The sequence below is a fragment of the Corella eumyota genome, chromosome 2 (assembly GCF_963082875.1).
Source record: "Corella eumyota chromosome 2, kaCorEumy4.1, whole genome shotgun sequence".
Classification (NCBI taxonomy): domain Eukaryota; kingdom Metazoa; phylum Chordata; class Ascidiacea; order Phlebobranchia; family Corellidae; genus Corella; species Corella eumyota.
The window spans coordinates 19,058,048-19,079,545 of record NC_137491.1 but is presented as its reverse complement, the minus strand read 5'-3'; the positions used below and the strand labels follow the sequence as shown (position 1 = coordinate 19,079,545).

Sequence of the window (21,498 nt, the reverse complement as noted above, 5' to 3'; positions counted from 1 at the left end):
ATTATTTAAATTAAAAAAATAGTTTTTATTCATATATTTTATAATTATAATAATCAATTGTACTTTATAATTGTAATATTCAATTGATGACAGGTTTAAGGTTAAAATTTTGTTTTTACTTAAATTGTGAAAATGTTTTCAATTTTTGGAACTTGTGATATTGGTGAGGAGACATGCAAGAATGAAAATGAAACTCAGTTACAAACGTTTGCCAATAAGTAAGTGAAATATTTTAGTTTTAAATTTGTGCATTATTTTGATGTGTTTTTTGTTTTATATATATTTTATGCTTTTTTTTAACCCATATTGTTACAATAAATGCAAAGAGTTTAAATGTGGAATTCTTTTTGTAATTTAAAGTTTATCTTTTCTCATTTCTAGAAATTGTGATCGAGTTAGATTTAATGATGCCAAGATTTGTACAGAGAACAAAGTGTTTACAACCAGTGTGATGGTGTTGTCTTGTTTCAGTGTCTTCTTTGATAAAGCTTTTGATACTGAGGTAAAATGGTTATAACTTTTAATGGTCTTGGTTTTGTTGAATACTTATCATTCTACTCTCAGCAAAGTTGTTATTTTTGTTAATCATTTATCTGCAAAGCCTTTCTTATATCAATATACTGTAATTGAAAATTTATCTATTATTTTTTGTACTAAATTTTCCTTTTTTATATGTTTAAACAAATACTATTTTTTAGATGGAAGAGAAATATAGTTCAACAATAAACATTGATAGAATCAGTGCAACTTTAATGCAGTCAATTCTTGATTATTTTTATGGAGTAGAAATTAAATTAAACACCAAGAATGTTTGTGATTTACTTGATGCAGCAGAATATTTGCAAATTAAAGGCAAGTCATTGTTTGAAATTGTATTCAAGATAAAATTTTATTTTTCAATTTTTATTTTGGGGCATAATAAAAATATAAAGTGTAAAAATCAAGTCGTATATTTAATAATTTTTGAAGTTACTTTTAATTTTATTAGATTTGAAGCAAAAATGTATCAATTATTTGAAAAAGGCTTTATCATGTCAAAACATTTTTACTCTTCGCTCATTGGCTGAAACTTACCATAGCAATGAACTAATGGATAAGGTCAATGAGTTCATGAAAACAAATGTGAATGAGATTTTGTCACATGATGAATTTAAGAATTTGTTGGAAGATGATTTATGCTTGAACTTTAAAATGGTGTGTTAATTTTTTTGAAGTTTATTGTTGTATGTTTTTGGATTTTTGTAGAGGGTACTTTAGAATATGCACTAATATTTTGATCTAACTTTAAAAAAAATTATTTGAATAATAAAAATTAGAAATATTAGCTTTAGCAAATGGCTCATAGTTTAAAGATGTACTAAATGTTTTAATATGTTATTAACATTTCTTATATTTTATATTACCAGGTTGAGAAGATATCTTTGTACACTGCTGTTGTTGAATGGATTAAATTTAAAGTAACTAAAAGACAAGATCGATTTCCTGAAATTCTTGACAAAGTTGAACTCAAGCTTTGTCAGTTGCCATTGGACTTTCTTCATAATGTTGTCAGTGTTGAGGTTAGATTTAAAAAAAATAAATTGTTTTGTAAAGTTTAGAACAACATTTTCTTTTATTTTGTTATAGTAAAATCAGTTTTTATCTTATTTTTTCACATTTAGGTGACTAAGTAAGTTTAGGCAATTTAATTAATTTTCTAACATTTATGTTTAGGTTTTTATTAAAAATAATCTGATCTACATCAACACAGTAATGGAGGCAATTCGATTTGTTTTATATCCAATGAAAGGTAAATTAAATTATTTTTTTGATTTGTTACTTATTGTAAATAAATGTTTATTAAAAAAATAACAACTGAGTGTTTATGTTTAGACAACATTTTGATAATTGGAGGAAATGCCACAGAACAAAATGTTTGTCAATACAATATTTCAAGAAATACTTTTGAACAAAAAGAGGTTCGAATTAACATTTATCAAGTTCAATATTTGTTATGTTTATTTATAAAAAAAAGTAACAAAAAAAGAAAAAAATTTTTTTTTTTTTTTTTTTTAATTTTTATCAATTTTTTCATCAATTTTGTTACATTTTTTTAACAAAAACTACAATGCAATAATTAAACAAGATTTTTGTTAAGTGATTTCACAAAAATTTATAATAAAGTTGTTGTAAATGTTAATGTAATGTTATGATATTACATTAATAAAGGACACACTAGAAGGAAGATTTGGTCACAAGTGTGTTGTTTTAAATGATTTTGTTTACATAATTGGTGGATGTTATGGTAAAGATCAAACCGAACTGAATACAGTTTATAGAATAAACTACAAACAAACTCCTATTACTTGGGAACAAGTTAAATCAATGAATTATAAGCGTAGTGGTCATGGAGCTACAGTTTTAAATGGTAAAAAAACATTAAACAGTTTTTATGTTGATTCACATGGTGATATTTAATTACTTATATAATTTATTTTGTTTATTGTTATTGTATTGGTATATTTAAATCTAAACATTTAGGTTTGATTTTTGTGACTGGGTATATGAAGTTAAATCGTGACACTTGCGAATATTACACAGAAACCACAAATAAATGGGTTGGAATTGCAAACATGAAAATGCAACGTTGTTTGCATGAACTTGTACAACTAAAAGGTTAAAACTTTTTTTTTAAATTAATTTATTAGCCAAATTGATTTAAAGTAATAAAACATTTATTAAAACTTTTGTCTACATTTTCAACATTTATAAATTTTTATAAATTATATTGTTTATTCTATCACCTGTAAGCTCTATGACATTGTTAACCAACTTTGCAATCTTTTGATATTTTGGTTAAATTTACATAACAAAATACAAAACTTAACATATTACAGGTTATCTTTATGCCATTGGTGGTTATGCAAATGGTAAAGTAACCAACACTGTTGAGAGATACAACCCAAAAAAGGATAAATGGGATTTTGTGGCTCCTTTACAAACTTCAAGAACGTGGTTTGTTGCTTTGGCAAACCAGGATAAAATATTTGCAATGGGTAAGATGTAAATAAAATTTGGTTTGTTTATACTTTTAAAATATTTTTGTCTATTACATAAAATTATATATAATTCAAATAATAATTTTGTAGGATTACAGAATTTATTTTTATTTTTATTTTAGATTTAAATGTAAATGATATTTCTTAATAAAAATACATTTTCATTTATATTTAGGAGGTTATGATGGAAAAAGTAATCTTAGTTCAGTTGAAGTTTATGATGTAACAAATAATATTTGGAACAATGTAACTTTTATGTTGAAACCAAGAAATGCATTTTCAGGATGTTTGATACAAAACAATATTTATGTTGTTGGAGGGTAAGTTAAAAAGATTTAATTTGCTTCTAAACTTGTTACAATTTTCAATCTATTATTGATTTATTTTTTGCATTGTTTCTTATTTTTTATTTTTTACATTATTTTTAAATAGGAGCCTAGATGATAATAATTCAATTCTTAAATATGACATTGCAGAAGACACATGGACATTTGTTACTAAAATTAAAGATAAATATTATCATCATGATTCTGTTGCAATTTGAACTTATCCTTTTGTTAACCAATAATTTATTCTAAACTTACAGTTAAAGTTTATTAAACAATGGTGAACACTGTAGCTTGATGATTTAAATTTTCCAAAACTTTTTTAATATTAAAATTCACCTTTTTTTCTTCTTTATTTATTGCATATATTGATAATGCTGATTTACATTTATTAATTTTGTATTGGATATACATTTTAATCTCAAAACATATTGTATAAAAATATCATACATATGCTATTATTTTTATTTGTTTTAATTAAGCACCTTGAACAGATTTATGTAAACATTTGTTTTGTTTCTATAAAGTATTTTTATTTTTTTAAGTTATTATTTAAATTAAAAAAATTGTTTTTATTCATATACTTTATAATTATAATAATCTATTGTACTTTATAATTGTAATATTCAATTAATAACAGGTTTAAGGTTAAATATTTTGTTTTAAATACTTTGTTTTCTTAAATTGTTGAAATGTTTTCAATTTTTGGAACTTGTGATATTGGTGAGGAGACATGCAAGAATGAAAATGAAACTCAGTTACAAATATTTGCTAACAAGTAAGTGAAATATTTTGATTCAAATTATGCATTTTTTATGTATTTTAGTCGAATTCTTATTTAAAGTTTTTGGGTTTTTCCTTTTAGAAATCGTGATCGAGTTAGATTTAATGATGCTAAGATTTGTACAGAGAACAAAGTGTTTACAGCCAGTGTGATGGTGTTGTCTTGTTTCAGTGTCTTCTTTGATAAAGCTTTTGATACTGAGGTAATATTAACATTCTTGACAATATCTTAAAATCTTTGGTAGCCTATAAACAAGTTTTAAAACTAATTTTTTTAATAAAGATAAATTAACTTAAATATTTTTTTGATAAAATCGGTACTTTTTAAATCAATGCAATTTTAAAGATGGAAGAGAAATATAGTTCAACAATAAACATTGATAGAATCAATGCAACTTCAATGCAGTCAATTCTTGATTTTTTTTATGGTGTAGAAATTAGATTAAACACCAAGAATGTTTGTGATTTGCTTGATGCTGCAGAATATTTGCAAATTAAAGGTAAGTCATTGTTTGGTATTGTATATAGGAATAAATTCTACTAAAGTTTTCTGGCTTGTTAAATATTTAGATTTTAAAAACAAGCTATATACAACATATCTAGCGTTCTTAAAAATCATTTTAATTTTTTTAGATTTAAAGCAAAAATGTATCAATTATTTGAAAAAAGCTTTATCATGTCGAAACATTTTTACTCTTCGCTCATTGGCTGATACTTACCATAGCAACGAACTCATGGATAATGTCAATGAGTTTATGAAAAAAAATGTGAATGAGATTTTGTCACATGATGAGTTTAAGAATTTATTGGAAGATGATTTTTGCTCGAACTTTAAAATGGTTTGTTTATTTTTTAAAGTTTATTGTTGTATGTTTTTAGGTTTTTGAAGAGTGTAGTTTAGAATATTTCCTAATTTTTTGATCTAACTTTTAAAAAAATTATTTGAATAATAAAAATTAGAAATATTGGCTTTAGCAATTGGCTCATAGTTTAAAGATGTACTAAAGTTATTAATATGTTATTAACATTTCTTATATATATATTATATTATATTATCAGGTTGAGAAGAAATGTTTGTACACTGCTGTTATTGAATGGATTAAATTTAAACTAACTGAAAGACAAGATCAATTTCTTGAAATTCTTGACAAAGTTGAACTCAAGCTTTTTCAGTTGCCATTGGACTTTCTTATTAATGTTGTCAGTGTTGAGGTTAGTTTTTAAATATTTTGGTTTGAATTTTTTTTTTTTAATTTATATAAATGTAGTTTGAGTTTTTGTGTTTAAGCTTTAGGTTTTTTAAAAGCTCCAAATTACAATTTTTTATTTTATATTAATACATTGTTAGAGTATGTTTGGATTTGTGATAAAACATTGTTATTATTACCTCTCTTGAGTTTAGACGTTTGTAGAAGCAAATTTGACATACATTAATGCAGTAATGAAAGCAATTCGATCTATGTTATATCCAGTAAAAGGTAAATTGACTTATTAAGGTTTGCCTTACATAAGTAGTTGGTTATAAGTTAATGTACTTACCAATTTGTAAAATATGAATTTAGACAATATTTTAATAACTGGAGGAAGAAACACAGAACTAAATGTTTGTCAATATATTATTTCAAGCAATACTTTTGAACAAAAAGAGGTAAACATTGACATTTATTAAACCGAAATAATTTGTAACTACTCTAGTAAAAAACATAAGCTATTAAACATATTTATTTGATTTATTTTTTAAGTTTCTTTTTTAATCTTACTACATTTTTAAACAACCTTGTGTAACCCATTCTATTGTTATTATATTACTTTTTGAAGGGACTATCAGAAGGAAGATTTGGTCTCAAGTGTGTTGTATTAAATGATTTTGTTTACATAATTGGTGGATGTACTGGTAAAGATCAAACCAAACTGAATACAGTTTATAGAATGAACTACAAACAAACCAATATTACTTGGGAGCAAGTAAAGTCTATGAATTATAAACGAAATGGTCATGGAGCTACAGTTTTAAATGGTAAAACATAATTCTTATTTTTATATTAAATGGGTAAAGCAAGTAATGTTTAATAATTTTGTTAATTTATTTTTTATCACAGTATTTTGTTTCAAATACTGAAATAGTACAACTTAATATTTAGGTTTAGTATTTGTGACTGGAAATATTGGGTTAAACCATGACACCTGTGAATATTATATGGAAATTATGAATAAATGGGTCACATTTGCTAACATGCATAACCCACAATGTGTTCACGAACTTGTTCAACTTAAAGGTAAAGACCCAATGTTTTTTGTTTTTTTATGTTTGTTTTGTAAAAAAGTTATAGTTAGTAAAAAAGTTGAAAAATATTGTAAAAGGCCCCATTTTTCAATTTAATGATTATTTTTCTTTAAATTGTCTGTTTTAGTATGTCCAAACACATGTTAATCTTAATCTTTAATAAAAGATTTACATCCAAATACCATACATGTTTAAATCTATGTTGTTTTTAAAGTAATGCATTATACCACTTATAATAGTATCTTTATTGTATTTTAGGTTTTCTTTATACTATTGGTGGTGTTTCAAATGGTGAAGTAACCAATACTGTTGAAAGATACAACCCAAAAGTGGATAAATGGGATTTTGTGGCTTCTTTACAAATTCCAAGAAAGTTTTTTGTTGCTTTGGCAAACCAGGATAAAATATTTGCAATTGGTAAGGCGTTTTTACAGTTAAATTTTAAACCTTGAATTTTGAACTATAAAAATTAGTTATGAGCTAAAATTGTTTTATATTTATGATTAGAATTTTTTGCATATTAAATAAAATTATATTTTTAGGGATTTTTAAAAGTAAAAAGTAAAGGGCCTTTTTATAAAAAATAATGTATAGTAATAAGTTTAACGTTACAGTTATTACGAATTAGTTTTTTTAATTAAACTTATTTATAATTAGGAGGAAGTAATGGTATAGAAAATCTTAGTTCGGTTGAAGTCTATGATGTAACAAATAATATTTGGAACAATATAACTTCTATGTTGTCACCAAGAGATTCATTTTCAGGATGTTTGATACAAAACAATATTTATGTTGTTGGAGGGTAAGTTAAAAAGATTATTTCAAGTTTGAAGTACTTGAACATAATTTAATAGTATGTTTTTAATTCATAAAAAGGAGGTTGAATGATAATCAATCAATCAATAAATATGACATTAAAGATGAAAAATGGACAATTATAACTGAACTCGAAGAAAAATATTTTTATCATACTTCTATTGCATTTTAAACCAAACTTAAAAAATAATTGTAATCTTAAAATGCTGTTAACTCAATAGACAATAATAAATACTATATTCTGTATCTGTTATATTATTTAAACTGAACTTTATTTTGATAAATCAAATAATGAAATGTTTTCGCAAATTATAAAGATAATTAAATTAGTTTTTCACAATGTTAGATTTTATTTTTTTTAAATGAATTAACATATTTACATTTAATAATAATTACTCAAATACTTATTGAAAACATGCACATATAATTACCTATTTAAAAAAATTTGTTAAATTTGATTTTTCTCTTTTAAATAACTCAGTTGTATTCATATTTAATCAACATTATTTTTTTGCTAGATTTTTATTTCAATTGTAACTCTCATATATTTTATTAATTTTAATCTTTAAAAGTTTTTTCGCTATTGTTGACTTTAATATTGTTGACTTCAACACATTTTAGTTGTTAAAAATATTTAAAATTGTTTTTTGATTTAATTTATTCATTTTATAACAGGTTTCAAATTTAGGAATTTAGATAAAATTGTTTTAATTGTTTTGTAACTAATTAATTTGTTAAAATGTTTTCAATTTTTGGAACTTGTGATATTGGTGAGGAGACATGCAAGAATGAAAATGAAACTCAGTTACAAACATTTGCTAACAAGTAGGTGAAATATTCTCACTTATTTCTATGCCTGCACCTTGGGTCTATTTATTTAATTTTTTGAAACTTTTAGAGTATATTAATTACTGTTTTTTATTAAAGCAATCTGATATTGTGTATTTTGTACGATTTTAATTTTGTTGTGGATAATTTAACAAAAAAAAAATTATTTTTAATGTATTTAAAAGTGTTTTTATTTTACTTTAGAAATCGTAATCGGGTTAGATTTAATGATGCCAAGATTTGTACAGAGAACAAAGTGTTTACAGCCAGTGTGATGGTGTTGTCTTGTTTCAGTGTCTTCTTTGATAAAGCTTTTGATACTGAGGTAAAATGGTTATAACTTTTAATAGTCTTGTTTTTGTTGAATGCTTACTATTCTACTCTCAGCAAAGTTGTTATTATTGTTAATCATTTTTTGCAAAGCCTTTCTAATATCAATATACTGTAATTACAAATTTATCTAATACTTCTTGTTGCTAAATTTTCTGTTTTTACATGTTTCAACAAATACTATTTTTTAGATGGAAGAGAAATACAGTTTAACAATAAACATTGATAGAATCAGTGCAACTTCAATGCAGTCAATTCTTGATTATTTTTATGGAGTAGAAATCAAATTAAACACTAAGAATGTTTGTGATTTGCTTGATTCTGCAGAATATTTGCAAATTAAAGGCAAGTCATTGTTTGGTATTGTATATAAAATTAAATTTTACCAAAATTTTCTGGAATGTTAAATATTTAGATTTTTAAAAACATATATCTATCGGTTTTATAACACATTTTAAATTTTTTAGATCTAAAGCAAAAATGTATCAATTATTTGAAAAAGGCTTTATCATGTCAAAACATTTTTACCCTTCGCTCATTGGCTGAAACTTACCATAGCAACGAACTCATGGATAATGTCAATGAGTTCATGAAAACAAATGTGAATGAGATTTTGTCACATGATGAATTTAAAAATTTGTTGGAAGATGATTTTTGCTCAAACTTTAAAATGGTTTGTTAATTTTTTTGAAGTTTATTGTTGTATGTTTTTAGATTTTTGAAGAGGGTAGTTAAGGATATGCACTAATATTTTGATCTAACTTTAAAAAATTTTATTTGAATAATAAAAATTAGAAATATTTGTTTTCGCAAATGACCCTTAGTTCAAAGAGATACTAAATGTATTAATATGTTATTAACATTTCTTATATATATTTTATATTACCAGGTTAAGAAGAAAGGTTTGTACACTGCTGTTGTTGAATGGATTAAATTTAAAGTAACTGAAAGACAAGATCGATTTCTTGAAATTCTTGACAAAGTTGAACTCAAGCTTTGTCAGTTGCCATTGGACTTTCTTAATAACGTTGTTGGAGCTGAGGTTAGATTTATACAAATAAGTTGTTTAAAATTCTTAAAGATGAATAGATTTTAAGTTGTAGTAACTTCTTTGTTTCTTAATAGTGAAACTAAATGACATTTTATTAATAAAAGTGTATTTATGGGCTATTTATATTTTATGAAACTAAAGCTCAAGTTAGTTAAATTTAATGCCATTTACATTTAGGTTTTTATAAAAAAAAATTTGACCTACATCAACAAGGTAATGGAGACAATTCAATCTATCTTATATCCTGTGAAAGGTAAATTATATTATTTTGTTCATTTGGTTGCTAAGTATATAAAATATTTATCAAAAAATACCAACTAATATATTTAGACAAAATTTTAATAATTGGGGGTAGGAAAACAGAAAATAATGTCTGTCAATATAATATTTCAAGCGATACTTTTGAACAAAAAGAGGTTAGAGTTAACATTTATCAAGTTTAATATTTGTATTGTTAATTTTTTAAAAATGTCACAAAATTAGAAAATAGGAAACTTTCACTAAATTTGTAACATTTGTTTATCGAAAACTACAGTGCAATAATTGAACAAGCTTTTTGTTAAATGATTTTACAAAAATATATAATAAAGTTGTTATACATCTTAATATAATGTTATAACATTACTTTAATAAAGGATATACCAGAAGGAAGATATTGTCACAAATGTGTTGTTTTAAATGATTTTGTTTACATAATTGGTGGATGTATTGGTGATGATCAAACCAAACTGAATACAGTTTATAAAATGAACTACAATCAAACCCCTATTGTTTGGGAGCAAGTTAAATCAATGAATTACCAACGTGGTGGTCATGGAGCTACAGTTTTAAATGGTATAAAACACCTTACATTGTTTTATGTTGATTTACATCCTAATATTTTATAATTTTTTTATGTATGGCTTAGTATTATGTTATTGCATTTGTTTATTATTAACTTTATATTTAGGTTTGTTATTTGTGACTGGAAATTCGAAATTAAATCGTGACACTTGTGAATATTACATAGAGACCACTAATAAATGGGTTGGAATTGCAAACATGAAAACGCAACGTTGTTTTCATGAACTTGTGCAAATAAAAGGTTAAAAGTTTTTTTTAAAACTAATTTGTTAGAAAAATCGATTTGAAATAATAAAACATTTATTAAAACTTTTGTCTACATTTATATATTATATTGTCTATTCTATCACCTGTAAGCTCTATGACATTGTTACCTAACTTTGAAATCTTTTTATATTTTGTTTAAATTAACATAACAAAATACAAAATTTAATTTATTACAGGTTATCTTTATGCCATTAGTGGTTTTTCAAATGGTAAAGTAACCAACACTGTTGAAAGATACAACCCAAAAGAGGATAAATGGAATTTTGTGGCTCCTTTACAAACCCCAAGAGGGTGGTTTGTTGCTTTGGCAAACCAGGATAAAATATTTGCAATGGGTAAGATGTAAATAAAATTTGATTTGTTTATGCGTTTTAAAATACTTTCATTTATATTTAGGGGGTAATAATGGAAAAGATAATCTTAATTCAGTTGAAGTTTATGATGTTACAAATAATATTTGGAACAATGTAACTTCTATGTTGTCACCAAGATGTTCATTTTCAGGATGTTTGATACAAAACAATATTTATGTTGTTGGAGGGTAAGTTAAAATATTTAATTTGCTTCTAAACTTGTTACAAGTTTCAATCTAATATATGTTTCTTATTTTATTATTTTATTGCATTATCTTGAATAGGTTCTTAAATGATAACAATTCAATTCTCGAATATGACATCACAGAAGATACATTGACATTTGTTACTAAAATTAATGAGCAATATTTTCATCATGATTCTGTTGCAATTTGTATTTAACTCTTTGTTTAATTTTTCTTTTTTATATTAACTCAGTTGTATTTATATTTAATCAATATTATTTTTTTTGCTAGATTTTTATTTCAATTGTAACTCTCATATATTTTATTCATTTTAATTTTGATCTTTAAAAGTTTGTTCGCTATTGTCGACTTTCATATTGTCAACTTCAACATCTTTTAGTTGTTAAAAATATTTAAAATTGTTTTTTGATTTAATTTATTTATTTCATAACAGGTTTCAAATTTAGGAATTTAGATAAAATTGTTGTAATTGTTTTGTAACTAATTAAATTGTTAAAATGTTTTCAATTTTTGGAACTTGTGATATTGGTGAGGAGACATGCAAGAATGAAAATGAAACTCAGTTACAAACATTTGCTAACAAGTAGGTAAAATATTTTCACTTATTTTAATGCTTTTCGTCATTACTTCGTTATTATTTATGTAATTTTTTGAAACTTTAGAGTATATTAGTTACTGTTTTATATTAAAGCAATCTGATATTGTGTAATTTGTACGATTTTAATTTGTTGTGAATAATTTACCAAAAAAAAATTATTTATTTTAATCTATTTAAAAGTGTTTTTATTTTACTTTAGAAATCGTGATCGAGTTAGATTTAATGATGCCAGGATTTGTACATAGAACAAAGTGTTTACAGCCAGTGTGATGGTGTTGTCTTGTTTCAGTGTCTTCTTTGATAAAGCTTTTGATACTGAGGTAAAATGGTTATTATTTTCAATAGTCTTGTTTTTGTACAAAACTTACCATTCTACTCTCAGCAAAGTTGTTATTATTGTTAATATTTTTTGCAAAGCATATTTTATATTAATTTAACATAATGTAATATAAGAAAAAGATATTATTTTTGTGTTAAATTTGTCTATTCTCTATATTTTTAAACTAATACTATTTTCAAGATGGAAGAGAAATATAGTTCAACAATAAACATTGATAGAATCAGTGCAACTTTAATGCAGTCAATACTTGATTATTTTTATGGAGTAGAGATTAAATTGAACAACAAGAATGTTTGTGATTTGCTTGATGCTGCAGAATATTTGCAAATTAAAGGCAAGTCATTGTTTAAAATTGTATACAAGATAAAATTTTACTTAACCATTTTTTTTATTTTTGGGCACAAAAAAAATATAAAATATAATAATCAAGTCGTATATTTAATAATTTTTGAAGTTACTTTGAATTTTATTAGATTTGAAGCAAAAATGTATCAATTATTTGAAAAAGGCTTTATCATGTCAAAACACTTACCATAGCAATGAACTCATGGATAATGTCAATAAGTTTATGAAAACAAATGTAAAAGAGATTTTGTCACATGATGAGTTTAAGAATTTGTTGGAAGATGATTTTTGCTCAAACTTTGAAATGGTGTGTTAATTTTTGTAAAATAATTTAAGGTTATAAATAATAAGTTTATGTGTAAATTGTAATATGATATATGTGAATTATTTTTATTTGTTACAAATTTTGACAAATAGTTTTTTTTTGAATTAGTTTGTGTTCATGTTTAGCACCTTTTTTGTATTATTTTCTTAATAACAGGTTGGGAAGAAATGTTTGTACACTGCTGTTATTGAATGGATTAAATTTAAATTAACTGAAAGACAAGATCGATTTCTTGAAATTCTTGACAAAGTTGAATTAAAACTTTGTCAGTTGCCATTGGACTTTCTTCATAATGTTGTCAGTGTTGAGGTTAGATTAAAAAAATGTTTTGTTTTATAACAATAGTGATGTGATTGTTCCTTGTTATTTAGCATAAGCTGTACTTTTAAATGTATATTTTTACAATTAATACCCTTAATAACCAGTCAAATATTGTGCTGCTATAACAGTGTTTTACACATTACATTTTAGAATTTTATTAAAGAACATGCTGCATATCTGAACTCTGTAATGGAAGCAATTTGATCTTTTTTATATCCAGTGAAAGGTAAATTGACTGAATGATTGCTTTGAAAAAACGTATTAACAAATATCAGTATAATTTAGATAAAATTCTAATAATTGGAGGAAGGGATTCGCAACAAAATGTTTGTCAATATAATATTGCAAGCAATACTTTTATACAAAAAAAGGTTAGATTGAATTTTTTTTTAAATTAACAATTATTGTATTACTATTATGTTAAGTCATTTTTCTAAATTTGTTTTTATATTTCTAGTATCCAATTTACTTTTTTTTAAACTGTTTTTTTTTTAAAAATGATTTTACAAAATGCTATAATAAAATCATGTTCGTAATAGTGTAGTGTTATGGGATGAATTTTCTTTAAAGGACATACCAGAAGGAAGATTTTGTCACAAATGTGTCGTTTTGAATGATTTTGTTTACATAATTGGTGGATGTACTGGTGATAACGAAACCCAACTAAATACAGTTTATAGAATGAACTACAAACAATTTCCTATTAATTGGGAACAAGTTAAATCGATGAATTACAACCGAAGTGATCATGGAGCTACAGTTTTAAATGGTATAAAACACCTTACATTGTTTTATGTTGATTTACATCCTAATATTTTATAATTTTTTTATGTATGGCTTAGTATTATGTTATTGCATTTGTTTATTATTAACTTTATGTTTAGGTTTGTTATTTGTGACTGGAAATTGGAAATTAAATCGTGACACTTGTGAATATTACATAGAGACCACTAATAAATGGGTTGGAATTGCAAACATGGAAACGCAACGTTGTTTTCATGAACTTGTGCAAATAAAAGGTTAAAAGTTTTTTTTAAAACTAATTTGTTAGAAAAATCGATTTGAAATAATAAAACATTTATTAAAACTTCTGTCTACATTTATATATTATATTGTCTATTCTATCACCTGTAAGCTCTATGACATTGTTACCCAACTTTGCAATCTTTTTATATTTTGTTTAAATTAACATAACAAAATACAAAATTTAATTTATTACAGGTTATCTTTATGCTATTGGTGGTGTATCAGATAAAAATATAACCAACACTGTTGAAAGATACAATCCAAAAGAGGATAAATGGAATTTTGTGGCTCCTTTACAAACTCCAAGAAAGTGGTTTGTTGCTTTGGCAAACCAGGATAAAATATTTGCAATGGGTGAGATGTAAATAAAATTTGGTTTGTTTATGCATTTTAAAATACTTTTATTTATATTTAGGAGGTAATAATGGAAAAGATAACCTTAGTTCAGTTGAAGTTTATGATTTAACAAATAATATTTGGAACAATTTAACTTCTATGTTGTTACCAAGAAGTTCATTTTCAGGAATTTTGATGCAAAATGAAATTTATGTTGTTGGAGGGTAAGTAAACACATTTAACGTTTTAAGTAAATTTAGGTAAATAAATTACAAAAGAAAAAATGTTCAACATTTTATTAATATATTTTTACTGTTTTACAGAAGGTTAGGTGATAATAAATCAATCAATAAATATGATATTGAAGATGACAAATGGAATTTTATAACTGAACTCGAAGAATATTATTTTTACCATACTTCTGTTGCATTTTGAACAAAACTTGACAAAAAATTGTAATCTTAAAATGCTATTTAAACTCTATAGACAATAATAAATACTATATTCTGTAACTGTTAAATTAATTACACTGAACTATGTTATGATAGATCAAATAATGAAATGTTTTTGCAAGTTATAAAGATAATTAAATTAGTTTTTTTCAATGTTAAATTTTTTTTAAATGAATTAACATATTAACATTTAATAATCATTATATTAAATACACATAGAAAACATGCACTTATAATTAACTATTTAAAAAAATTTGTTAAATTTGATTTTTCTTTTTTATATTAACTCAGTTGTATTTATATTTAATCAATATTATTTTTTTGCTGGATTTTTATTTCAATTGTAACTCTCAAATATTTTATTAATTTTAATTTTAATCTTTAAAAGTTTGTTTGCTATTGTTGACTTTAATATTGTTGACTTCAACACATTTTAGTTGTTAAAAATATTTAAAATTGTTATTTAATTTATTTATTTCATAATAGGTTTCAAATTTAGGAATTTAGATAAAATTGTTTTAATTGTTTTGTAACTAATTAATTTGTTAAAATGTTTTCAATTTTTGGAACTTGTGATAATTCTGAGGAGACATGCAAGAATGAAAATGAAACTCAGTTACAAACATTTGCTAACAAGTAGGTGAAATATTCTCACTTATTTCTATGTTTGCACACTTCATCTTTATTGATGTAATATTTTGAAACTTTAGGGTATATTAATTACTGTTTTTTTATTAAAGCAATCTGATATTGTGTAATTTGTATGATTTTAATTTTGTTGTGGATAATTTAACAAAAAAGAATATTATTTTTAATATATTTAAAAGTGTTTTTATTTTACTTTAGGAATCGTGATCGAGTTAGATTTAATGATGCCAAGATTTGTACAGAGAACAAAGTGTTTACAGCCAGTGTGATGGTGTTGTCTTGTTTCAGTGTCTTCTTTGATAAAGCTTTTGATACTGAGGTAAAATGTGTATATATAATTTTTAATAGTCTTGTTTTTGTTAAATACTTACCATTCCACTCTCAGCAAAGTTGTTATTATTGTTAATCATTTATCTGCAAAGCCTGTTTTATATCAATATACTCTAATTGGAAATTTATCTATTATTTCTTGTGCTAAATTTCCCTTTTTTTATATGTTTAAACAAATACTATTTTCAAGATGGAAGAGAAATATAGTTCAACAATAAACATTGATAGAATCAGTGCAACTTTAATGCAGTCAATTCTTGATTATTTTTATGGAGTAGAAATTAAATTAAACACCAAGAATGTTTGTGACTTGCTTGATGCAGCGGAATATTTGCAAATTATAGGTAAATCATTGTTTGGTATTGTATACAAGATAAAATTTTACTTAACAATTTTTCAGTTTTTATTTTAGGGCACAATAAAAATATAAAGTTTAATAATCAATTCATATATTTAATAACTTTTGAAGTTGCTTTTAATTTTATTAGATTTGAAGCAAAAATGTATCAATTATTTGAAAAAGGCTTTATCATGTCAAAACATTTTTACTCTTCGCTCATTGGCTGATACTTACCATAGCAATGAACTCATGGATAATGTCAATGAGTTTATGAAAAAAAATGTGAATGAAATTTTGTCACATGATGAGTTTAAGAATTTGTTGGAAGATAATTTATGCTCAAACTTTAAAATGGTTTGTTAATTTTTTTAAATTTTATTGTTGTATATTTTTAGGTTTTTGAAGAGGGTAGTTTAGAATATGCACTAATATTTTGATCTAACTTTAAAAAAAAATTATTTGAATAATAAAAATTAGAAATATTAGCTTTAGCAAATGGCTTATAGTTTAAAGATGTACTAAATTTAATGATATGTTATTAACATTTTTTATATATATATTATATGACCAGGTTGAGAAGAAATGTTTGTACACTGCTGTTGTTGAATGGATTAAATTTAAATTAACTGAAAGACAAGATCGATTTCTTGAAATTCTTGGCAAAGTTGAACTTAAGTTTTGTCAGTTGCCATTGGACTTTCTTAATAATGTTGTCAGTGTTGAGGTTAGATTTAAAAAAATAAAATAAGTAAAATAAAATGAGTAAAAAATAAAATAAGTAAAAAAATAAAATAAGATAAATTAAATAAATAAAAATAAAATAAATAAAAAAATAAAATAAATAAAATAAGATAAAAAAAATAAAATAAATAAAATAAGATAAATAAAATAAATAAATGGAATAAAATAAGTAAAAAAATGTGTTTTTAATTTATAAATTTTTTTTATAAAAAATTTAAAAAAAAAGTAGGCCCGTTAAATTAGTGATTTATTTTATGTATTTAAGCGTAAACTGTTTTTCATTAACTTACTGTTACAATGCAATACACTTTTTTAGGATTAACCTAAAATAAAAAATTTTTACTGCTTGATTTTAGAGTTTTATTAAAGAAAATTTGACATACATCAATTTAGTAATGAAGGCAATTCGAACAATCGTATATCCAGTAAAAGGTAAAAAAATAAGGGTAATATAGTTGCTTGTTTAAAAATGAATAAAAATATTCATAAACAACTGTATATAAATTTAGACAATATTCTTCTAATTGGAGGACAAAACACACCAAGAAGCATTTGTCAATATAATATTACAAGCAATACTTTTGAACAAAGAAAGGTAATTGTTAACTTGCAATATATAAACATAATATATAACATTCTTTAATATTTTATTTCTATTTAAGTTACATTTTTAAATGTGGTTGTTCATGCTTAAAGTGAAGTTGAGTTTTTTCACCTTTTATTTAAATGTTGTAATTTTTTTCAAAGGACATGCCACATGGAATGCAATACCACAAATGTGTTATATTAAACGAGTTTGTTTACATAATTGGCGGATACAGTTGTGATAATACAAGTCAAGATACAGTTTATAGAATGAATTACAAACAAACTTCAAATACTTGGAAACAAGTTAAATCAATGAATAAAAAAAGGGATGATTTTGGAGCTGCTGTGCTTAATGGTTATTTAAAATCAACTGTCTAATTAAAACAGAAATATAGGTTAATAGAATAAATCATTTTTAATGTTTAGGACTTATATTTGTTTCTGGAACCTATGAACCCCAATTCGCCAAAACCTGTGAATATTACTTGGAAATTGTAAATAAATGGGTGGCATTTGCAAACATGAATCAATCTAGAAGTTGTCATGAATTTGTTGAACTAAAAGGTGATTATTTTTAATTTAAAGTATCAGTAATTGAGGTATTAAACTTGTGTAATTTGTGTTTTAGATTGCCTTTATGCCATTGGTGGTCGCTTAAATTATATCTTTTAAATGCAGTCTTACATTACTATATAATTTTATTTTTAACTGATTTTAGGTTTTCTTTATGCCATTGGTGGTTTTTCAAATAGTAGAGCAACCAACACTGTTGAGAGATACAATCCAAAAGAGGATAAATGGATTTTTGTCGCTCCTTTACGAACTCCAAGGCAGCGGTTTGTTGCTTTGGCAAACCAGGATAAAATATTTGCAATGGGTAAGATATTACTGCTGTAAAATTTTAAAGTTTAAAACTAGATTTTTGATAAATTAAAGATTTAGTTTATAATTTATATTTAGGAGGTAGTAATGGGACGGAAAACCTTAGTTCGATTGAAGTTTATGATGTAACAAATAATATTTGGATCAATGTAACTTCTATGTTGTCACCAAGATGCGAATTTTCAGGATGTTTGATACAAAACAATATTTATGTTGTTGGAGGGTAAGTTAAAATATTTAAGATTTTAACTAAATTAGGTGAATAAATTACAAAACAGAATATTGTAAACATTTTATTAATCTTTTTTCTTGTTTTATAGAAGGTTAGATGATAATAAATCAATCATTAAATATGATATTATGGAAGACAAATGGACATTTGTTACAAAAATTGAAGATCAATATTATTATCATGATTGTGTTGCATTTTAGAATTATGAGAAAGGGTTTGCAAATGTTGGTTAGTTTACCTTTTAATAACATATCTAAAAGCTTTAATGTTTTGTCATTCCATAATAGTCAGATTTTCCTGGCAAATATTTTTAACAGTTCAGCTAAATTAAAATACCTTATCTAAAAAAAATTATTTACGATATGCAATTTATTAAACGTCATATATTCTTGTTCACTTATATCTTTATAACACTGTATAAATATATTTAATTTAATCACGTAATATTTAATCATTATTGGGGATTACTTTAAACTTTATCTGATACATATTTTAACTTGTGTACATTCAGTTAAGCGTTCGTCTGTGTACGGGTTTTTAGAACAAAACAAACGAATATTATATTTTAGACATGTTTTTGTTATTAAAGCAACTGTTTTATCTCTTTTAAAAAGTAAAGGTGTCAAAAAAAGACACAAAAATTTAACATCTAACTACGTTAAAGTCTGACATTAACTGGCATTTAGATTAACTTACGTGCTGTTACTTTTACTAATGTACTAAACAAACAAACAAAATAACGATCTTTGTTACGTTCTCATTTAAAAAAAAACTTGGTTTACCTAATATACACCTAAAAGTTCGTTTGTATATTTTGTATCAAAATACCTATTAATTGTTCTTTAGTTTTAAATATTAGAGAGTTCATGTAAAATTTTAATGTAGTTTTTATTAGTTAATAAATGATGGTAAAATAGTATGTCAAGATGTTGTTTTATTTAGGTTTAAATAACACACTGTTATAGATTTTTAATTGGTTTAAACCAGGTCAATTAAACGCTCTGGAATTCACACTTACACACCAATTAAATAACTCAAACGTCCGGTTTACTTTGAAATATATAGAATGTCTACTAACGTGCCGTTAGCCGTAGTTTGTAAACAACTAATCTTATGCAAATGTAAACAACTAATCTTATGCAAAAATTTATATCGGTAAAAATATGTTTTTTATAACATTAAAACAATCAAAAAAAACCGGCAGCGTGGTGTAGTGGTAAGAACACTTACTACACCACACGTGAGGTCGTGGGTTCAATCCCCACTGTTCTCATGCTGTAGCGCCCTTGAGTAAGGCGCTATAAACGGTATGAGCTCCTGCTGAGCCAGCACTTGATCAGCAGTATAATTATCGGGCAATTATAATCTATAATATCCCAAACTGCCACAGGCAACTCGAGACTGGGTCGGAGTAACTGATGTTACTCTATGTTTAAGTCGCGCATTCGACTTTCCCACATCGAGGATAAAGATATATACAAAAAAAAAAAAAAATCAACGTGAGACAACCTACTTAACAGTTTTTATTTTAGGCTCGCTTTTTATATTTATGTTTATTTATACTTTTTAATTAAAACCGTGGACTTTCCAGATAGCGACATTTACATTAATAAACCTAATCAATATCAATGAGGATATTATAAGCGTTGATAAACTGTGTGTGTTTTTTATACGGAAATTCCACTTTCAATGTCTAATTAAAGCGGTTACCAAACATAGGTCTTTTTATTAAATTTGTGGCAAGAAGTCATAATATTTTTTTTATTTTGGTTTTTAGCGCATTGATAAAAGTAAATAATAAATACGATATACAATTAATATTACAACAATGCGACGGGAAAAATGACAAAATCAATTTAAAACCATGTTATGAGATGTTGTAAATCAAAATCACTTTAATGACAAAAAACTTTCCCCTAATATATAAAGCTTCATGTTAATAATGTTTCGTTTTAAAAATTCATTTTTATATTGAATAAATGCTAAAAAGAAACGAAAGAAAAATGTGGTATGTCTCTGAACAAATATTAAGAACTTTTAATCGAAAAATATTTATCTTATTTGGTTATGTTGTTTCAAGAGCCAACCACAAAATCAAAAAATATTATCGTTTTTTTAAACTTGTGTGCAAAAATCTTGCTTTATTCAAAAAAATATTTTAAAATAGTTTTAAAATTTCAAGTATTTCTACACATCGCGCTTATGACTGTTTATTTAAATAAGGGACAGTACCGTATAGTTGTAATGTTATGGTGTAACATACTGGTAGTGTTTATAACAAAAAGTGCAATATTTGTTCAAATATTGTATCGAAACTAACTCATTTGTCATTCGCATGTGAATGACTCGTTTTTAGTTGCCCAAAATACCAATATTTGTTTTTTATTAGCTTGTAATTACTTTTGACATCGGGCTTTTTAATAAAGGGGATTTATTTTTATTGGATTTTTGTTTATGTTTAAAAACTTAGTATACAGACATGGATTAAAGCGCTTATCCAACAATTCGTAGCTGTTATAGCTTTTTTTCATGTAGCTTTATGAGCAAAACTGTGTTGTGGCGTGAATGGGAAATTTATGTTGTTTTAGAAATTACTGTTCCATTGTTTAAAATGAGGGGTCCCAAAAAAAGATATAACCATAAAAAATGCAATAAAATTTGTTATAATAAAAAAATGCTTTAAAAATTATGACATTGTTTTTTTATGATATACATTACATAATGAACTGATACGGGAAAAAATGACAAAACCAAATTAATGATTAAAAGGTTGTTTTAGGTATTTTTTTTATTTATTTATTTATTTTGGTTTTTCGCGCATTGATAAAAGTAAATAATAAATACGATATACAATTAATATTACAACAAC

The 21,498-nt window shown here is 24.4% G+C and overlaps 6 protein-coding genes across 9 annotated transcripts; all 6 read left to right on the top strand.

Annotated features, from left to right (window-relative positions):
• The first annotated feature begins 95 nt into the window (after positions 1-95).
• LOC145742606 (zinc finger and BTB domain-containing protein 44-like) lies at positions 96-1,067 on the top strand. The gene is made up of 4 exons (XM_082560383.1): positions 96-218; positions 382-502; positions 699-852; positions 1,024-1,067. Exons 1-4 carry the CDS (start codon positions 133-135, stop codon positions 1,065-1,067), a joined length of 405 nt encoding a protein of 134 aa, XP_082416509.1. The 5' UTR covers positions 96-132.
• On the top strand, positions 1,020-3,823 carry LOC145742788 (kelch-like protein 13). Its single transcript, XM_082560590.1, has 9 exons — positions 1,020-1,194; positions 1,407-1,559; positions 1,714-1,789; positions 1,873-1,958; positions 2,209-2,407; positions 2,521-2,655; positions 2,877-3,035; positions 3,214-3,358; positions 3,471-3,823. Exons 1-9 carry the CDS (start codon positions 1,090-1,092, stop codon positions 3,580-3,582), a joined length of 1,170 nt encoding a protein of 389 aa, XP_082416716.1. The 5' UTR covers positions 1,020-1,089; the 3' UTR covers positions 3,583-3,823.
• Positions 3,824-4,006: 183 nt separating this feature from the next.
• On the top strand, positions 4,007-7,461 carry LOC145742605 (kelch-like protein 12). The gene is made up of 12 exons (XM_082560382.1): positions 4,007-4,142; positions 4,230-4,350; positions 4,494-4,647; positions 4,781-4,986; positions 5,207-5,359; positions 5,550-5,625; positions 5,710-5,795; positions 5,966-6,164; positions 6,289-6,423; positions 6,690-6,848; positions 7,089-7,233; positions 7,308-7,461. Exons 1-12 carry the CDS (start codon positions 4,057-4,059, stop codon positions 7,417-7,419), a joined length of 1,632 nt encoding a protein of 543 aa, XP_082416508.1. The 5' UTR covers positions 4,007-4,056; the 3' UTR covers positions 7,420-7,461.
• Positions 7,462-8,878: 1,417 nt separating this feature from the next.
• LOC145742786 (kelch-like protein 36) lies at positions 8,879-12,306 on the top strand. 2 transcript variants are annotated; one of them, XM_082560589.1, is made up of 11 exons: positions 8,879-9,078; positions 9,295-9,447; positions 9,634-9,709; positions 9,787-9,872; positions 10,092-10,290; positions 10,406-10,540; positions 10,743-10,901; positions 10,963-11,107; positions 11,204-11,708; positions 11,923-12,043; positions 12,244-12,306. In XM_082560589.1, the coding sequence occupies exons 1-9, from the start codon at positions 8,974-8,976 to the stop codon at positions 11,319-11,321; spliced, it is 1,176 nt and encodes a 391-aa protein (XP_082416715.1). In that variant the 5' UTR covers positions 8,879-8,973; the 3' UTR covers positions 11,322-11,708; positions 11,923-12,043; positions 12,244-12,306. The 2 variants fall into 2 exon arrangements, with proteins under 2 accessions (XP_082416715.1, XP_082416714.1); XM_082560588.1 differs by lacking the exon at positions 12,244-12,306 and having other exon boundaries at positions 11,204-11,712; positions 11,923-11,962.
• Positions 12,307-12,550: 244 nt separating this feature from the next.
• LOC145742790 (kelch-like protein 41b) lies at positions 12,551-14,981 on the top strand. Of its 3 annotated transcripts, XM_082560596.1 has the most exons (9): positions 12,551-12,715; positions 12,890-13,042; positions 13,205-13,280; positions 13,340-13,425; positions 13,594-13,823; positions 13,939-14,073; positions 14,276-14,434; positions 14,496-14,640; positions 14,740-14,981. In XM_082560596.1, exons 4-9 carry the CDS (start codon positions 13,379-13,381, stop codon positions 14,849-14,851), a joined length of 828 nt encoding a protein of 275 aa, XP_082416722.1. In that variant the 5' UTR covers positions 12,551-12,715; positions 12,890-13,042; positions 13,205-13,280; positions 13,340-13,378; the 3' UTR covers positions 14,852-14,981. The 3 variants fall into 3 exon arrangements, with proteins under 3 accessions (XP_082416722.1, XP_082416718.1, XP_082416721.1); XM_082560592.1 differs by having other exon boundaries at positions 13,205-13,425; positions 13,625-13,823; XM_082560595.1 differs by having other exon boundaries at positions 13,205-13,425.
• Positions 14,982-15,418: 437 nt separating this feature from the next.
• On the top strand, positions 15,419-19,532 carry LOC145743240 (kelch-like protein 3). Its single transcript, XM_082561159.1, has 12 exons — positions 15,419-15,504; positions 15,715-15,835; positions 16,037-16,190; positions 16,335-16,540; positions 16,758-16,910; positions 17,284-17,359; positions 17,437-17,522; positions 17,675-17,870; positions 17,942-18,079; positions 18,234-18,392; positions 18,476-18,620; positions 18,718-19,532. The coding sequence occupies exons 1-12, from the start codon at positions 15,419-15,421 to the stop codon at positions 18,827-18,829; spliced, it is 1,632 nt and encodes a 543-aa protein (XP_082417285.1). The 3' UTR covers positions 18,830-19,532.
• Positions 19,533-21,498: the final 1,966 nt, after the last annotated feature.